This window comes from Budorcas taxicolor, chromosome 16, assembly GCF_023091745.1.
Source record: "Budorcas taxicolor isolate Tak-1 chromosome 16, Takin1.1, whole genome shotgun sequence".
Lineage (NCBI taxonomy): Eukaryota > Metazoa > Chordata > Mammalia > Artiodactyla > Bovidae > Budorcas > Budorcas taxicolor.
In genome coordinates this window covers 36,726,834-36,745,858 of record NC_068925.1, presented here as the reverse complement: position 1 = coordinate 36,745,858, position 19,025 = coordinate 36,726,834, and the positions used below count along the sequence as shown (strand labels likewise).

The following is a 19,025-nucleotide window of genomic DNA, read 5'->3' as shown; positions in this document are numbered from 1 at the left end:
ACTTTGAGCTATACTGGCAATGAATAAAGAAAGAAAAAAGAATAACATAAATGTCCATCAATAGAGGAATAGAAAAATAAATTATAGGTATATCCATTCAGAGGAATTTTGTGCAGCTAATGAACAGAATTGTGTAGAATATGAAATGACCTGGAAGATATTTCTGATGCAATTTAAGCAAATAAAGCATGTTTCAAAAACATGCTTAAAGAGTTTCTTAAACCTGTTTATTTATACAAGTACTATTTATGGCTATTTCTGGCTAAAGAAATTGTTGATGAAGAAATTGAGGTGCAGCAGTTTAACTGACTTCTAAAAATTCATATGGCAAGAAAGTGTGAGACTGGGTTTCAAGCCTAAATATTAACATTTCAGGTTTCCAGTGCTGGGTATAATAGGAAGAAAATGAGTACTCTATAAAGTAATGAATTTAAAGTCAGAAAAATTTCCTTCTAGTCCTGACTTTCTCTCACCTATAAAATGAGTAAAATAATGAGTATTATATTTACCTAACTAGCAGGTTCAGATTAAATTGAATTAGATAATATAAAGTACCTAGTGAAGAGCCTGGCACATGGCAGGTACTCAATGAACGTGAGTTACTATCATTATCTCACTTTCCCCAGGTCCTTTCAGAGTCTACATATTGTTTAAAAGTATTTCCCCAAGTTCATTTCTTAGACACTTTATCTCATAGCTTCCTTATATTTACCAGAGCAACTTCCACATAGAACTCCTTTAAAATGTTTATTTAAACTCTATCTTTCCTCCATTATTTCTATTTAGTTATAATAAAACCACTCATTCATTATCTTGTGTTAAAATCATTTTATTGATTCTATAAAGGCATCCCATAAAATTTATTATGTTAGTACTTCAGATGCCTATCACAACTGCTGACTCTAAAAGGAATCATAATATTGAAGAACACTGAACCAAGAGGAAATAAAAAAATAAATGAAAATAGAAAGTTAAAGGGAACCTTAAATAGAAATTAACCATCAAAAGATTTAACGGTATACAGTATAATATTTTTAATTTTTGTATAAAAATAATTTTCAGGATAGAAATTCACTTCTCATGACTAATCAAATAAATATAGTAATTTGTAATCTACTGAGGAAATTAGAGAGCCTTTCTAATTTTTTACTCCATTTCTTTACAGTACTATCAAAACAAAGTATTCAATAAAGATATTACATTTCATTTTCCTGGATGGAAAAGGATTAACCTTAAATAACTGTCTGAAGGTTATCTGAAATTTATCAGTATGTTGTGTGTATATACATGTTCTGGTATGAATGTTACTCAACTTATCTTTCTTCAGTAATCTCAGCCTTTTGTACCATTCTCCTTAAAAAGATGGTTGCCTTTCTCGGCCTAATGAAATCCTACTTACCCAGTTAAATGTAACTTCTGGAAATTCTCATATTATTCATGGACTCTACTTATTTACCCTAATAAATAGAAATAGTTTATCTTTCTCCTGTACATCATAATATTTTGTTTATATCATTATGTACCATAGCAATTAAGGTCTTGTTTTTAAGATATAGTACAATGTCTGGAGTCTAGTTGGCACTTGGTGTATAAATTTTGATTGAAGGTGCATAGGATTACTTCCTCACTCCTCTTATTTTCTACTGATCTTTTCTTAAGGTTTGCAATGAATGACAATGTGGTGCTACTTTAAGATTTGAGGAAGTTGGTCAGATGTGGGGATGGTGTTCGAGGAAAGACAGCCATTTTGCTTTCCCTTTCCATCTTCCTTAAGTTACATTATATGTTTTTAATTATATCACAGCAATTTCCAATCCAATCTCAAGAACAATATTCTGTCAGCACTATGTTAGAAAAGAATGAATTTGAAACAATTCTTAAACAATACACAGAGCACTGTGCAACATCCTATGGTGACTTTCTCCAGCAAAATCTTGAGGCATTTCTTTAGCATTGTCTTTATCTTCCCATGGTGACTTATGAGGCATGCTTAAGAAAAATTTTTGTTAAAGGTCAGAGATTCCAAAAGATCCAGCCAAAATTTTGGGAAGTTAATAGTGTGATTAATTCTTGGAGTCCTTCATTTTCCAGTCCTTTAATTTGTGCAATCACAATGAATGTTCAAAGTATATACTGCTTTTTAAAGTCTTTTAATTGGGAATTCATAAAAAGAACTGATTAACATTCCCCACCACAAGGAGCCTTGAAGGAGACTAAAAACAAAAACCGTATTTTTGCTGAATCCAATTAGCTTACATTTCAACACACATAACTCCACTTAACTGGCCATCACAGCAAAAGCCACAACACACACCCACAGCAGCAGCAGCATGGAGCTGACCACACAACTCAACAGACAATGCAGACAAACTGGAGTATAAACCAAGATTTTTCTACCTCTTTTCATAACAGGTTAGTGCTGGCCCTCAGTGTTGGTGTACAGTTTTTATGGCATGGGAAAATAGGGATGTTTCTGCCCTATAAAAATAAATGTGTTGAAGGCTTTAGTTTGAGCTTATACAATGTCAGAAAGTTCCAAAGGCACTGGCACAATACCAAAAAAAAAAAAAAAAAAAGAATCTCACAAACAGATATATCACTAAAACACATGGCAAGATACTAAGAAAACACTGGTAGGAAAACAACTGGTTTCCTGGATGATTTATGCAATAGTTTTCAATACTTTGCTGAAAAATAACGAATGAGAAAGGCATGCTAGTGGGTCTTTGGTGGGCATATATTCTCACCAACCCCCATTCATACTGAGTCTGGCTCTGGCTTTACACTGTTAAATAAGTCATTTTCTCTTTGCAAAAGTAAGAGACACAGAACCCTCGTAGTTCTTAATCTTTTAAGCCTTAGGAAGAGCTAAGGGAAAGAGTACAGAAATACATGCACTATTGTTAACAAAGACAGAGATATATAGAATAAAAATGAAAATATAAATAGTTATTTCTTCATTTTATGTATCATAGTACCCACTACTTTCCAAGTCTTAGTTTGATACATACAGATTTTCACATATGATATCTTTATCTACTCTAGGAAGTGCTGGGACAGAAAGGTAAGTAGGAAGTTCTGAACTTGAATACAGACAATAAATACTTTTGCTGTCACATCAAAGGATGCAAGATGGAAGATAGGGCTTGAAACTGGGAACATTTCCCAATTGGACTTCATGATTTGCAATTCTTTAAAAATGAAAACTTACCACATTCTGTGCAAAGTTTTCAAAACATGTTCTGCGGTCCATGTGTGGGTTGGACGGGGCAAAGAAAAATAACAAACAGAGAGAAAAAGAGAGAGAGAAGGAAGGAAGAAAGGAAGGAAGGCAAAAGCCAGAAAAAAAAAAAAGGCAGAAAAAGACAGGGTGATGAAATGACGCAACACCAAATTCATGTTCTAAATCACAGAGATCAGGAAAACAGGAGAGCTGCCACCGAAGGCCTCTTGTCACAGGGCGTGGGCTCTGTTTGCACTAATGCTTATACTTATAACACCAAAACTCTTCTTGTGCAAACAAAATGATGTGATTTCAAGCAAAACCGAATGACACTGAAATAAAGTAGATATGTTTAGGTTTTATGCTGACATCTTCAAAGCCTACACTATTGAAAATCCAGTGGCTTATGTTCAGAATGTCCTCATAATTTTCTACTGGTACTAAATTTCTGTTGATATCATTAATTCTGTAGACCACTGCTGTCCAACAGAACTTTCTGAAAGCATGGAAATTTCATTCTATACTTTGAAAAGTCTTTAGCTGTGGCCATTGAGTAGGAGAAATTCGGTTAGAGTTTTATGTAATCTTAACTAATTTTAAACCATTGCATGTGCTGGTGGTTGCTGTACTGGTCAGTGAAACTGTCTGGTTGCAAAGTCAATGGACTTTGAAAAATATCATTAGCTTAAGTGATGATCATGAATTATAAAAATTATTTCATCTCAGAATTTCAAGAAGCTATGGACTATTTTAATATTACAAAATAATGAATGATGTTGATGTTTACATCCAGATTTTCCATTTTCTGTTAAACTGATTAATAAGGTGTTACTAGCAGTGAGACTTTGATTATAAACATTAATTGAACAATGTAGCCTACTGCAGTTCTTCAAAAATATGCTAGGAGCTCTTAGGTATGAAGTCTCATTGCAGGGATACTAAGTGACTCAGGATAAATGCCAAATGAAAATATTTTGAAGGAAACAGTTTACTGATAGTTGCTGCATTTTGGCAACTATCATAAGAAAAAAATGAGTAATGAGGCATATACATACATTCCAGTTTACAGGATGAGGAAAATCCTCCCTGAGTTTTTGATCTGATGGCATTGTTCTTTTCTTTATTGTATTTTCTTATTTCCTTAAACTGGCATACAGAAGACTAACATGAAACATGAGAACAGCATCTTAAAAACTTTGTAAAGCATGGACATCTGCCAGGACAGACACGCAATAAGAAAATAAGCAATCAACAGGCAGAAACACATACAACTTAAATGACCCTGATAAAAGGCAGGGGTTTGGGGAAGGGTCTTGGAGTATATTCACTTACCATTTGTCCAATACTGTGGTCCCAGCAGAGATAACTACTCCAAATAACTATAACTGAGAACTAAGTCATAAAAGTTCACAAAGAACCAATACCTTTTTCTTTGCCTGTAGAAGTTCCTGATAGGCACTGGATCTTATAAAACGTGGGTATGAATCACTTTTCATCAGTTTGTAAATGTGCTCCTAAAAAGAAATAATGGTTGAAGCGCCTTTTTATTATTTCTCAGGAAAAATCAAATACTGTGATAAGAATGCAACATCGGATTCAAAAACAAATCTGTAATAATGATAATGCTGATGAGAATATTTTCTATGCTTATAGAACAATTTAGACCTTCAAATTTATTCTTTTATTTAAGGATCCATGTTTAAACTGGTTTGGGAACTATGGAGGAGGCAAATAAAATCCAGTCCTTAAAAAAATGGGATTTAGTTAGTAGACTGTCATCACATAATTTCAAATCAAGTTGTTGATTTATATAGACCATTAAGATAAATAAATCTGCTATCTCTTAAGATTAACCCAAAAGAGAATGATGCAAAGTCAGGATTCAATAATCATTCTAGATACCTTGGCATTTATACGTACTTGGAGGGTTCAGACTTTCCAAATGAATCATCTCATTGGTGAAAATTGTCATGCAAATCTACTTTAGGCCAGAGCACAAGTTCAGAAATAAATTTTGTGATATTTAATTACTTAATGTCCTAATTTGTATGCATGTTTTGACTTATTCTGAAATATATTAGGTAAATATTCGATAATTTAATCCTAATCAGTTTGTAATGTTTTGTTTCGAAGATGAATATGGGTAGACAAAGGAAAAAAAATATTCATTTAATTCAATGTTGGCCCAATCCAAGGAGATTCTGCTTTGGTTTATTGCAGCCCAAGGGAGCATAAATGCTCCTTGCTCATTCTAGTCTGTTAGAGACAGAGTTCTGAACTATTTGAGAGTATCCTGAATGTCCCAGTGTCTACTTGTTTGGAGAAAACATATATTTTAAGAGATGACTTAGTTTCCTGGTCTTAAATACACCGGTAATGATTTGTAGTTACTGTGAATCCACTTAATGACATTCAGGATTAATCCTCAGTAATCCTGACATTCAGGCTCTAGCCCAAGGTTCGTCTCCAAAAGTATGGTACATTTGGAACTGTATCAGAGTTTGTTGTTGGAAAAGTGGGATGATGTTTTATTTTGGACTCAAGCATTTTGGGATTCAGGTCCTATCTTGCTCAAGATTTACCACTTACAAACATGTTAATTTTACAATTTTATTCACTTCTCTGAGCCTCAATCTTCTAGTCTATAAACTAGAGTTATTGTCAGGATTTGAGGAATGATCAACATTTAGCAAAGTATAAGGGAATGCATAGTAAGTGCTCAAATACGTTTGAGTATGTGCCAGGTACACTTCAAAGTGCTTGCCTCTGTTAGTTAATTATATTTCCACAAAACCTCAACAAGGTTGGCAACCATTTTCATATATATTTTAAATATGAAGTAACTAAAACACAAAGAAGTACTTGCATTAGGTCACAGAGCGGAGCTCAGAATAGAACCCAGGCAATTTGCCTTCAGAATCTGCTTTCCTATTACACTGTATCTCTTCTTAAACAGCAGAAAGAATTTTTATTATTATATTTTTGAATATAGGGTTTATAAACCCACAAAAAACTGGGATTAAATAGCTGAGGTTGACTGAGAAAAGCCTATGGTCAGGTGGTAATATTTTCTATAGAAAATTACGCCTTTTTCTTTTATTGAAGACACATTAAGCAAAAATATTTTTCAATGACACAGATAACAAAGAAATGTTCTTTTTAAGACTTTTGGGAAGGTCATTCCAAATATTTTACACATTGTTGAGTCTACAAAAATGCTTGAAAGTTTATCTTGAATTGAAAGAAAGATAAAACAAGCAGAGAAATAAGCAACAGAATTTTCCTCCTGCTCTCTCTCATCTGTCTCCATAAAATGTAATTATTTCCACATAGAAGACCATGGCAGAGCCAGGGTGAATGAATGGGTTTCTGGTTGGCTGTTTCAACCTGTGTTGGTTTCCTGCATAGTGGCTCATTTCTTTTTAAGCCAAAGCCAGTGATAAATATATTTTATACCGAGAGTAAAAATAAGAAAGGAAATTTCTGTACCTCACGCTTCATCTTCTATATTTTCTCTTAGTAACATAGCTATTTAAAAAATAAGACACTTTTTAGAGCTAACATTCTTCTCTAAAATAGGTTTTAAGAAATTATGAAACATGTTTGTTCAGGTTTAAAAGCCAATTTCAACACATCATTAGGAAATGATATCCTCTCATTACACATTTATTTTTCCTCTTGAGCACAATATACTATTTTAAGAGAAAGTAGAAATTAAAATTACTTCTAAGGAGACAAGTACATCCAGTTTCAGGGAAAAAAAAAACACACTTAAATAAAACTATGTCTTAGGAAGTTAATATATTAATATTAATTTCATTTTTTCTGCTTTTTGTAGACTAAAAAAGTAACTTGGAAAATTTAAAAATGCCTAAAGTTACTGTTTCAGTTTGTCATCAGAGACAAAACTGGTTTTTACTGTTTCGTTGTGTCATCAGAGACAAAACAGGTTTGAGTTTTACATAACTTTAAGCTAATTTAATTTAGTTCTGACTATTCATAATAATGTATTATTTAGGAAGGTCAGAATCTCCGACTCTCCATATTAGAAGATAAGTTAAAGAGTTCAAGTATGTGTTACCGAGGTATCAGAGTTGAAACTAAAGTAAAAAGCTTTCAAATATTTAAAATATTTCCCTTCAAGAAATTTTCATGTAAAAACATTCAAATTTACAAAAATCTCCAGGCTTTAAAAACTCTTCTTTTTAAAGTATCTCCGTTTTCTTATAGATCATTTAATTGTTTTACATACAGCTTCCTTGGTGGCTCAGACGGTAAAGAATCCAGCTACAATGTAGTAGACCTGGGTTTGATCCCTGGGTTGGGAAGATCCCCTGAAATAGGGCATGGCAACCCACTTCAGTATTCTTGCCTGGAGAATCCCCATGGATAGAGGATCCTGGCAGCTACAGTCTATGGGGTAGCAGAGTTGGACATGACTGAGCGACTTAGCACGTGCGCACGCGAACACACACACACACACACACACACACACACACCCCTAAATTGAACATGTTAGACATAGCCACAGATTATAATGAAAATAAAACAAAAGTATCTCAACTTTCAACTTCTCAGGAGCACATTTGTGATGCAATGTGAGTTCCATCCATGTACCAACCTGAGCATCTTCGAAAGTGTATCGTCCGGGCTCTTTCACATTCTGTGTAGTTTTGTCATAGCTCTTAGAATCCAAGTTAATAGCACTGGGGGCTCCTGGAGCCAGAAATTCTTGCCATATTTCCTGAACTCGAGAGGGAACTTCTCTAATAGGCCTTTTCTTCAGGTCCTCCACTGCTAGCCAGAATCTACACAAAATGAGACATAATCTGATGTCTGATGTCTCATAGTCTGAAAATTCTTAAAATATTGATTCATCATATAATTCACAGTGAGGCATAATAATAAGCTAATTTTCTCTGAGGGCGTCCAGAAACAGGCTTCTACTGATATTTTTTATTAGTTGTATTCAAAGATATAACATTTGGGGAAAGGAAATATTGAAAACAATCCTTTTCAGGTGTTCTCTGAAAATCAGGGGCTTCCCAGGTGGCTCAGACGAGGTGCCTAGCAGACTACAGTCCATGGGGTCAAAAAGAGTCGAACACGGCTAAGCACACACACACACTGAAAGGCAGACCTGCCAGGGCCCTGATTCCACACAACCTCAAATTTTTACTGAAACAGTGTAGCAGTACTGAAGAACCTTTTGTTAGACCGGAAGAGGAGTTTGCAGGGATTTAGGGGGAGTGACATGGATCATCTGACTGGGGGCATAAAGTACACCACATACTCTATTTTTTGGCTCTTTTGTCCATTTGAGCAATGAGGGGTTAGTATGGAGAGGATTTTCTGCTTTACCTGGTAAGGGAATTACCATGAAGCTTTACGGGAATGAAAAGAGGCCTGGACACAGATTAGAAAATGCCCCAGCTGGAGAAATCAGGGCAAGTAACTAATTTTAGGCTATTTAATTCTGAGACTTATGCAATGACAGAAGCAGGAAGCTTTCACATGTAATTGTTCAAAAGGCTTAAATCTGCAGAGGCATCATAGCAATTCAGAAGCTCTGGAAAAAATAATATTGACCTACTTCTAAATATAAAATATATATTTTATGTCTTTCTGTATAGAATATAGTCTATCCTGAAAGGAAAGAACACCAGGACATATTCTGGTTGATAAATGCAAATAGCAAAGTCTAATAAAAAGCCACATCATATTAATGGGTTTCATTTTTTACAATTTTGCCCTATATCTTTTTGTTTAGACCTAGAAATAATGATGAAACATGAATACGTACATCATAATAGTGTTTTTAAACAAACAAACAAAAAGGACACTTGAAAAAGGAAGTACTAGATCTGTTATCCTCAATAGGGGCCAGATGTGATCCTGATATGGAGAAGATGACCCCAGAGATGAATGACTACAAGCTACAGGGGATTCTCTGGTGGCTCAGACTGTAAAGAGTCTAATTGCAATGCAGCAGACCTGGGTTTGACATGATTGAGCAACTAACACACAACACAGGCTATAGAGTTTTAACAGAAGTAGAAGGGGATAAGCAGTCCCTTCATAACTATTACGTTTTAAACTTAGGGATTAGGGAAAGTTCAAAAAATAAGTAATAAAGCAGTTGAGCTAGAATTAGAATATCAAATATTACTTAATCTAGTAATTTTCCAGTTTCTAGGTGCCATTTTCCTATAGACAGGTATCAGATAATCCAATATGGACTATATCTTAAATGTTTTTGCTTTCAGAAGGCAAGGGTCAAGACCATTTCTTTTTTAAATACAGGTTCTGACAATGTGCAATCTAATAGGAATGCTATGTGCAATCTGAAGGAGCCTAAGTGTTATAATTGATGCATATTAAAAAGCTGAGACATCACTTTGCTGACAAAGGTCTGAATAGGCAAAGCTATGGTTCTTCCAGTAGTCATGTATGGATGTGAGAGTTCGACCACAAAGAAGGCTGAGAGCTGAAGAACTGATGCTTCTGAACTGTGGTGCTGGAGAAGACTCTTCAGAGTCACTCCTTTGGACTGCAAGGAGATTAAACCAGTCAATCCTAAAGGAAATCAACCTTGAATATTCATTGGAAGGGCTGATGCTGAAGCTGAGACTCCAATACTCTGGCCACCCAGCTCTTTGGAAAAGACCCTGATGCTGGGAAAGACTTAGGGCAGGAGAAGGGGGTGACAGAGGATGAGATGTTGAATGGCATCACCAAATCTATGGACATCAGCTTGAGTGGACTCTGGGAGATAGTGAAGGACAGGGAAGTCTATGGTGTCTCAAAGAGTCGGACATGACTTAAGAGACTGAACGACAACAACAAGAAGTTCATTTCAGCACTCTTTGAACATACAGATAAAAAGAATGTCTTTGTTCTTAAACTAGCAAAGATACACCATTCAAATGACCATAATACAAGGAAGCACCCGAGAGATTCTCAAGGAATAGGCACAAACCAGACAGTCTGGGAATGCTGAGCAGGAAGGAGCCCCTCTGCCGGGGCAACTAACTACTGCACTAGAAAAGGGAATTCTAGGAAGGTACACAGGTGCAGTGACATCTTAAATAGACTTGAAATTATAGATGAGAAATCAAAGGGCTGAGGAGGTAATAATGACAGCACCTACACTGTAAGTGCAGGCACTATTCTAGGTGATTTAGCTATATTAAAACATGCAATCCCTTCAACTTTATAGAGTATGTGCTAATATTTCCCCCACTTCAGAGAAATCTGAATATATGAAGACTAAGTCACTTATTTAAGTTGCCCACTGTGACTGCCATATATAGGGTTTGCTCCCAGATCTGCAGCAGATGACATTCTCAAAAGCACTCTCTTGAATGCCTCACTAAATGCATCATTGTTTTTCTTATCCTCAGCATAGTCATCATTGCAATAATTTAGTAGAATGTAAAGGGAACTGACTAAAACTCGACTCTCCCCTTAATATATGAAAGCTGGAATATGAGGAATTATCTTAATGTCATTGAGCCTTGATTTTTTTTTTCATCAGTAAAATGGGATAATAATGCTTATCTCACTGGGTTTCCATTAGGTAAAATGAGATAAATTATGTAAAGGGCACTTTTGAAGTGCTTGAGATATTTTTAGGCACTCATATCATATAACTCTCATATTACTGAATTTACTTGGTACTTACTCTGTTTACCTGAAAGCGGAATGAGCAAAAGCACACCAAGTGAGAATAGAAGTTCTATTTGAGAAATAAGTACTTATCAATGAGCAGTATTTCTTGACTATTTTTTGTCTCAATACCTGAAGAAAACGCTCACATGAGTGCCATACTTCCATAAATAGCAGATGCTAAATAAGATGCACTGAGATGTATTTAGGTGTAATTAGCCCTGCTGGTTAAATGGACTGTTTTGTCTCTCTTGGTCTGTGACACCAGATACCTAGGCAGAAACAGGAAGAGCAGTGGACAGAAGCTTAGCATTGGTTTATAGAAAGCCTAGGATGGCAATTATTAGCAACCTGACTTGTAAAGATGCTTAACTTCTTCTATTCATATTTTGCTTGCCTGTCAAATGGGGCAAGGATATTAATATTTAAATTTTATGTTTGAAGTGATGATTAGTTGAATGATAATCAGAAACAATAAATACAAAATATGGCATGGCATACTTATAAAAGTAGTGAATATAAAGCATAACATGGTATGGCATACACTGGACTTCCCAGGTGGCTCTGTGGGTCACAAATCTGCCTGCAATGCAGGAGACGCAGGCGATGCGGGTTTAATCCCTGGGTTGGGAAGATGCCCTGGAGGAGGGCATGGCAACCCACTCCAGTATTCTTGCCTGGAGAATCCCATGGACAGAGTGGCGAGCTACAGTCCCTAGGGCTGCAAAGAGTGGACACAACTGAAGCGACTAGGCACACACGCACACATGGCATATACTAGGTGTTCAAGACTTGACGTCTGTATCTATCTATCTGTTCTTAGTAGGGAAACATATAACAGACCTACAGTATATACCCAAGAAATATATATGTCACTACATAAGAAATATGTAATGTTTCTTTTTTATATAACTTTGTTTTTATTTCAACATAACATGCAATAAAATATTAACAGATTATAATGCTTACAAAGAAAAAAGGGACTTTAAAAGCAATTTAGTTCAGATTTAAGAAATCATTCTAATTAAACACAATAAATCTATTTCCAAATGATCAGTTTAGACCAAAGTTAAAAATAGCGTTTGGTAGGTACTTATGTCTGCTGTCTATTTGCAACATTTTTATATAACCTCTGATTCTTGGTATATCCAGCCCCTATTTTCCTAACACAGTAGGGAAGGACATAAACAAGGGCCATTTAAATTAAAGGAAGAAATGGGAAAGGGAGATTCCAGGCTGCAAAAATATACACAAGCATTTACCTTTCCAGAACTAAACATTTCTTCCATAAAAATATGAAATAGCCAAGCTCTATAGAATTAGGGATGGGACTACTTCAAATGCAATTATTCTCTATTTTCAAAATATAGGGCAGAAAGCCTTTTGGATGATATTTATACATTTTCATACAATGAAATGTGTAATATTTCATATATGCAATTATTTATCAGGCAATTTAGTGTGTTATAGGATTATTGAAATAAAAATGGAAATAAGAAAAGGCATGGAAAAAATCAGCAGTGATCAATTTCATTCATGAAAGAGAGTTTGCACATGCTAATCTTTTAGTCCCAAAGTCTCTTTCCTCTTCCTTTTTCACCTGGTTATCTCCTTATCACGGAGAAGGCAATGGCACCCCACTCCAGTACTCTTGCCTGGAAAATCCCATGGACGGAGGAGCCTAGAAGGCTGCAGTCCATGGGGTCGCTAAGAGTCGGGCACCACTGAGCGACTTCACTTTCACTTCTCACTTTGATGCATTGGAGAACGAAATGGCAACCCACTCCAGTGTTCTTGCCTGGAGAATCCCGGGGATGGGTAGCCTGGTGGGCTGCCGTCTATGGGGTCACACAGAGTCAGACACGACTGAAGTGACAGCAGCAGCAGCAGCATCTGCTTCCCTGAGGAGGCTTTGAGTGATCTCTCCCTCTGGGTTTGCCATTCGCCTGTATTTCTCAGATCTAACACTCATCCTTTTGTGTTGTGATCTGTTTTCATCTTTGTATTCACACGTAAGCTGTACTTCTAATAAAATCAGGAAGGACTTTTATTTGATTGGGTGATAATGGTGAAGTATTGCTTATTTATTTCTTTATCATGAAACCCATGATGATAGCATTTTTTTTCAAAAACATTGAGAATTAGAGGAAACTCCATAAAAGACTAAAACTAGATTTATCTCTGCATTATTTTCTAAAGCATTCCGTACTCAATAACTGATGATGTGACCTTATGACAGAAAATATTATTTAGGTCCAAAAAAATCCTTAGCACCTGCAGACCTCTTGAAACCCTGGTCAAGCTTTCAAGTTTCAGTAAACTTGAAAAAGAATAGGAAGCTGCGTGCCTGAAACCTATGACAGGCATAATTAAATTTCTCCAGATTCTGCCTGTGGTCAACTTGCTTAATCCATGGGACATCGGTCAAAATTTTATGTTCTTCTAAATGGTTTGGTTTGGGTATCTCTTAAATCTCCTGCAAAGAATGTGATGATTCTGGAACTGCTAAGTTGCAGTGAAAATAAAGGAAGGCTGGCAACTTTCTCTAAATGGATTTCACAGGACTGAATAAGTCACGGGAAAGTAAATTAGAGAGTTCCATTTCAAAAGAATACTGAATGAAAGAGCTTGGGGAAAAACCATTTTATGTAGGGGAAATTTATCGCTCACTTCAGTCATCTTAGAGCTGCTAAAATCTATTCCAGTGTCTCACATTTAAAAATTCAATTTCCAGGTGCCTCTTAAGTCAGAAAAATTTCAAAAGTATGTGAGGATGATGTTTACAACAGATAAGCAGGATACACACCTCTCTAGCAGACACTAACAGCTCAGTCTGGTACTGCTCTCAACTGCCCTGAGGCTGTGTTTAAATGTACGAAGTAAATGCACTGCCTCCATCATTTTGTTTCAAGTTATTTTATACAGGCACTCGATTTCCTTTTCTAGATCTTACTTGAGATGCAATACACAAAGAAGACCAATATGATAAATAGGTGATATGTTAATTAAACTACATATGCATTATTGATGATTCTTTGTTTTGCCAAGTACTAGTCTGATACTTCTTTATGCAGTCCATTTCAAATGCATCAGATTTACATAGTTAAAAGATCAGGAGACAGTGTAAAATAAACCATTATGAAGAAGTGATAATATTGGACAAAGTGCTTTGCCTTCATTACCTTTTCTTCCTCTATCAAGAGGCAGAAATTCAATAGGTCCATAGCTTCATCATGATGTTGGTGGGATAGTAACTGGTCTGTCGAGTGCAAAATCACCAGACTCATCATAAGAAGGTCACTCTTGCTTAGAATATAAGATTCAAACAACATGTCTTACCTTAAGTTTTCTGAGCTGAATTCTGACTCTAGAAATTTAAGGAATTGTTCTCTCCCGACTGGGTCTTTCAATGCTTCATCCATGCCAAAACCCCATCGTTTTACCCTCTGCTGACTTGGTTCTTTGCTATAGAAAATAAAACAAAGCCAAATATACTCCTTTCATTATAAATTCTATATTCTGCTATTACATTTCCCCTCAAAATCATATATTCTTTGAAGCTCCCATCTTTAACATATTTTTCAGGAAAAAAAAAACAAAAAACCTCTGATTGATGACTCTGCATGAAATTATAGTGAGATGAAAGCTAGGCATTAATAAAAAGTCTAACATTTATTAAGCATTAAATGCCAAGAGATGGATTCTCTTTTAGATTTCTTCAGCAACTTTGAGATGGGTACTATTAATAATTCTTATTTTATAAATGAGGAAGTCAAAGATAGAGGGTTATAACTTTCCAATGTCAAATAGGTAGTATTCCAGACATTCTGACCCCAGGACTCAATTTCTTAACCACTACACTATAAAGTCTCATGGTGGCACACTGTACTGGAGGAAAATGCATTGAGAATCAAAAGGCTTACATTCTGGTTTATGACTTTGTTGTTGATTAAATGTATGACATAGTCCTGGCTGAGTCACAACATTTTGGTGTTCCAACTTTCACATCTATAAAACTAAGAACTTAGGGATGAAGAGATATATACTTGTCAAGCATTTGAGAACCACTGAACGGACATAAAAGCAAGAGAAGGTCCATAAATGCAATCTAGCTAAGTGCTACAGAATACTAAATCCTCGCTCTGTGAAGGGGTATGCAGTGATCTTTTTATGACTCTTATCAAGATTGGTGATATAATTCTTCTCTTATACAGCTGATGAAAGAAACCAGGGAGTCTTAAATTGTGTTCTGGTTTTCTTAAGAAGTCAGACACTTGTCAGTTGCTCTTAGAGTGTTTATGGTAAATTCATTTTGCTCCAAAACAGAATTTATAAAGGCATCATACTTGTATTGGGCTTAAGTAAGTATGGATTTAGCATTCATTTTACTTGAATAGATGGACCTTTGTGGCTATGTGGATTTTCAAGGAAGCTAAAAACAATAACCTAAATTTTAAGAACTAAAGATCCTAACTAGTCGACCTTAAAACCTTTACACATCTGATTTTTTTTGTGCCAATCTTTCTGGAAATGCAAATCTAATATAATGCAAACATCTAAGTTTCAAAAACCATTGCCTTGAACAAGAGCTTTATATCATGGTTAATGTAGACACAGAGTAAAATTACTTTTACAATTAGTCTGCTGTAGGATTCTTTTTATATCACTCGAATCCTGAAATAAGTGAAATATTTGGAAGGAAGAGAAAATGTCACTTACCTTGCTTCAAGTTCCCAGAAGGTAGTATCATCAGACAACCATGGGTTAGAAGGGTCAGGTGGCACAAGAAACGGGTCATATTCTACATACTGTTCTGTGTAACTTAGCAGACTTGAGAAAAAGAAACATTTTTATTTTCTTTAGTTTTCTGGTTGAGGTAAAACTGATCTTTGTAAGGGACACACTATAAAAACATCTGGCCAAGGAATTCTTGCTTGCTTATAGAATAAAATCTGATAGCAGTTGTCATGCTTCTTTGAAGATAAATGTGGTTAAGGATTCCATCTTTCCCAATGCCTTAGGAATATGAATTAAAATGAGACATTTTAATGTTATTAAAATGAGACAAAATGGAAAAGGTCAGTGTATAGAAGGAAGTGCCAAGGAGCAATTCCAACCCTTGGTCAACTAGCCTACCCACAGCAGAACAGATGTTAGCTCAACTTGGAGAAGGGGTTAAAAGGCAATTTTTGTCAACAGTATTCACAGGAATTACGTAAAGGGGGAATCACTTACAACACGGTTTTTTGGGGGAAAAAAAAATCTGTTTTTAAAACAAAATAAAGGGAGAAAGGAGAGGAAAAACACTGGAGAGGTAAGATTTGGCAATGCCTCAAAGTGCAGAATAGAAATGTCTTAACAGATTTGAATGAAGAAAATATGTAAAAATCTAAGCTTAATTCAAATTCTGAAGTCATAAAGTAACTGAGTAGTATAAATGTTAAGAAGAATTAACAGAAAGTTTCTAAGTTGCCAACAAGTAACTTAATGAATTGAGTTTTATTTCTCCTAGCAGGAGTGAAAAGATTCAATTCCTTGGAATTATCTTCTGTATTTGATTGTGGTTGCACAAAGATTGGGCCTCTAGAGACCTAAGATAATAACGATCATTCTGTCATTTGAAGTGCAACAAAAGAGCTCTGTGAAAATTTTCTATGTTCAAAAGGGAAAAGAAAATAACATTTCTTACAGGGTTCCAATTGTATCAGTTCTCCTCCCACCAGTTCATACTGAACACATTTAATTGTCATCTGAACATTTTTTAATTTATATGGGCATGGTTGCAACACTTACCTATCAGCAACTTTTGACATTTTTAACCGATGTCTATCTAACTGTATTTGCCAATACTTTATCTGGAAAAAAGAGATCAGTAGTTACGTAAATAGTGACATTCTCCAATTTTGAACTCTAAACTCTAATAGATTGAGTAATTCTAAACAAGAATATGTTCTAGACAGGAAAATTTCAGTCTATAGAAAAACTCAAACATGAGGGCTCTGAAAGAGTTAATAAAAATTAAACTCTATTTGACTGTAAACACATAACCAGTATTGCTTTAGAACAGCAGTGAGGTTGAACATTCTGCCCACATCAGCAAAATAACTTTATTTTTAAAGTATTATAGAAATTTTAAGCATTTATTCATGGTGATTATCCAAATTAGAATCACATTTCTCCATCAAACAGTGAATTCAGAAAATAAATGTATTTGCTATTTGTTACTATAATTTCAAGATAAACCCTACTTCCTAATACTAGCCCAACAAAAGCATCAATGATATTTGTTTTAAGAATAACTTTATCAACATTTCAGAGCAAATTCTCACAGGGACATAACAACATGTGGAAATTTAAAACTCTCTGAGTTACTTTTCCTTCAAGGTGATTATAAATATACTAGAAAAAGTATGTATTACATAGTTGGTAGGAAGAAATAAGCACAAGGAGAAAAAGTCTCATGACAACTAACCAAGAGATTTGATGATGAATTGATAAGAGATACTTGGTATTGCCTTTGAAATACTGCAGCCAAAGCTATTTATTCATCAACAGATGCAACAAGAAGCAATTTATACTATTGCTATACCAAGAAGCAATATATCTGCTCATCAGTGCTAATGAGGAAAAACTTCAAGAGGATTCTAGAGATCAGTACTGCAGAAACAAGGTTGAGCACTCTTGTGAAGATCACATCACATGACTGGAGGTGGAAAACACATGATCTAAATGTCACCAACCTATTTTCTTCTCATTTTTCAGAAGAGAATTATGGAATATAAACTAACTCAATAATGGAATCATCTATGAGTCAGTGTGTGTGATTTTTAAAAATTAGTTAGAGGAAAAAGGATTTGGAGAAATAACAAGGGAAGAGTTTTGAAAACTATCTCCTTATATTAATAAATCTTCAAGAGAATACATATCTTAAAATTACATTTTAAATACAATCTTACAAATCAATTTTTAAAATATTTCCTATTAACATCAACATCTGGTCTTCATACTGGCTACTCTGTAAACCATCTACTCTGTAAACCATTATTCTAGGTTGACTCACCTGTTGTTGTAACTCATCTTCTGTTGGAGGTTTAGTTTCTGGTGTGGGTGTGTGGGTAGGACTGTGACTTCTAATATCATTTTGTAGACCATAGACAGACTATATTAAAATAAAAAAGAAATATGTTAAGAGAATGTTACATTTATAGTCACAGACTTTCTAAAAGGTAATTTTGTGTTATATATTCATTAAGGTAACTCAAAACTTTGCTGCATACTGGATTAAGCTTATCAAAATTCAAAAGGCACTGCTACCATAAATGTCATATGAATCTAAAATGAAAGCACAGAGTTTTTGGAAAAAATATGTGGTTGTATTATTAACTGACAGAATAATTGACTAAATGAATAAAACTAGGTAACTGTGATAAAATATGGGGTGAGTTGAGAATACTAATTTGGGAAATGACAGCACAACATAGCATCTAATAAGCATTAATTTTGGAATAAAATAGAGGTGGATACATAATAGAATAAAAATGTAATAAGGCAAAAAGGGTAAAAATAACCTAGTTGTTTTACATAGGAAAGGAATGGAGTAATAAGGAGAGAAACTAGGTTAAGAATTCCATTGCTGATTTTGTCTCTGATGGTATCATCAAACACACACCAGAATGTTCCTATTTTCCCAGCTCAACATTGGGTTATCTACCTCACGATACTGACCTTGTTGTTTGGTTTCAGTAGGTGCCATTTACAAATGTCAGTGACCTCTAAGATTTTGTACATCTTTGACATTCTTTAACTCAGTGCTTCTTTACTATTTTGTCAAAAGGTGAACCCTACTATTTAGGAATGCTCTTTTTTGGGAAAGACCCATTGCTTAGTAAATATAAACAAAAATCTGGGGACTTCAGGAACAAAAATTCATCCCTAACTGAAGGTGAGACATCTTACATGTCAACTCAAGGGAGAGGCCAAATTACCTTTTCTTTAATATTAAAGCACTCTTACTTTAAAATAAAGAATTTAATGTTAGCTACTAAGCACTTTTTCTTTGAACAAGAGGATGGAGGAGGACATGACAAAGTTTCATGAGCCCTACAAAATTAAAGTTGCCAAATAGTGGAAAGAA

General features: G+C 34.9%; 1 protein-coding gene across 1 annotated transcript in view; it reads right to left on the bottom strand.

The window, feature by feature from the left end:
- Positions 1 to 2,403: 2,403 nt before the first annotated feature.
- Positions 2,404 to 19,025, bottom strand: part of RGS7 (regulator of G protein signaling 7) — a 453,701-nt gene continuing 437,079 nt past the window's right edge. The window contains exons 10-17 of the mRNA XM_052654047.1: positions 17,952 to 18,050; positions 16,685 to 16,746; positions 15,611 to 15,721; positions 14,231 to 14,356; positions 7,845 to 8,031; positions 4,649 to 4,737; positions 3,212 to 3,266; positions 2,404 to 2,478 (exon numbers count right to left, since the gene is read on the bottom strand). Of these exons, the coding sequence (XP_052510007.1) occupies positions 2,404 to 2,478; positions 3,212 to 3,266; positions 4,649 to 4,737; positions 7,845 to 8,031; positions 14,231 to 14,356; positions 15,611 to 15,721; positions 16,685 to 16,746; positions 17,952 to 18,050 (804 nt within the window). The remainder of the gene's footprint in view (positions 2,479 to 3,211; positions 3,267 to 4,648; positions 4,738 to 7,844; positions 8,032 to 14,230; positions 14,357 to 15,610; positions 15,722 to 16,684; positions 16,747 to 17,951; positions 18,051 to 19,025) is intronic.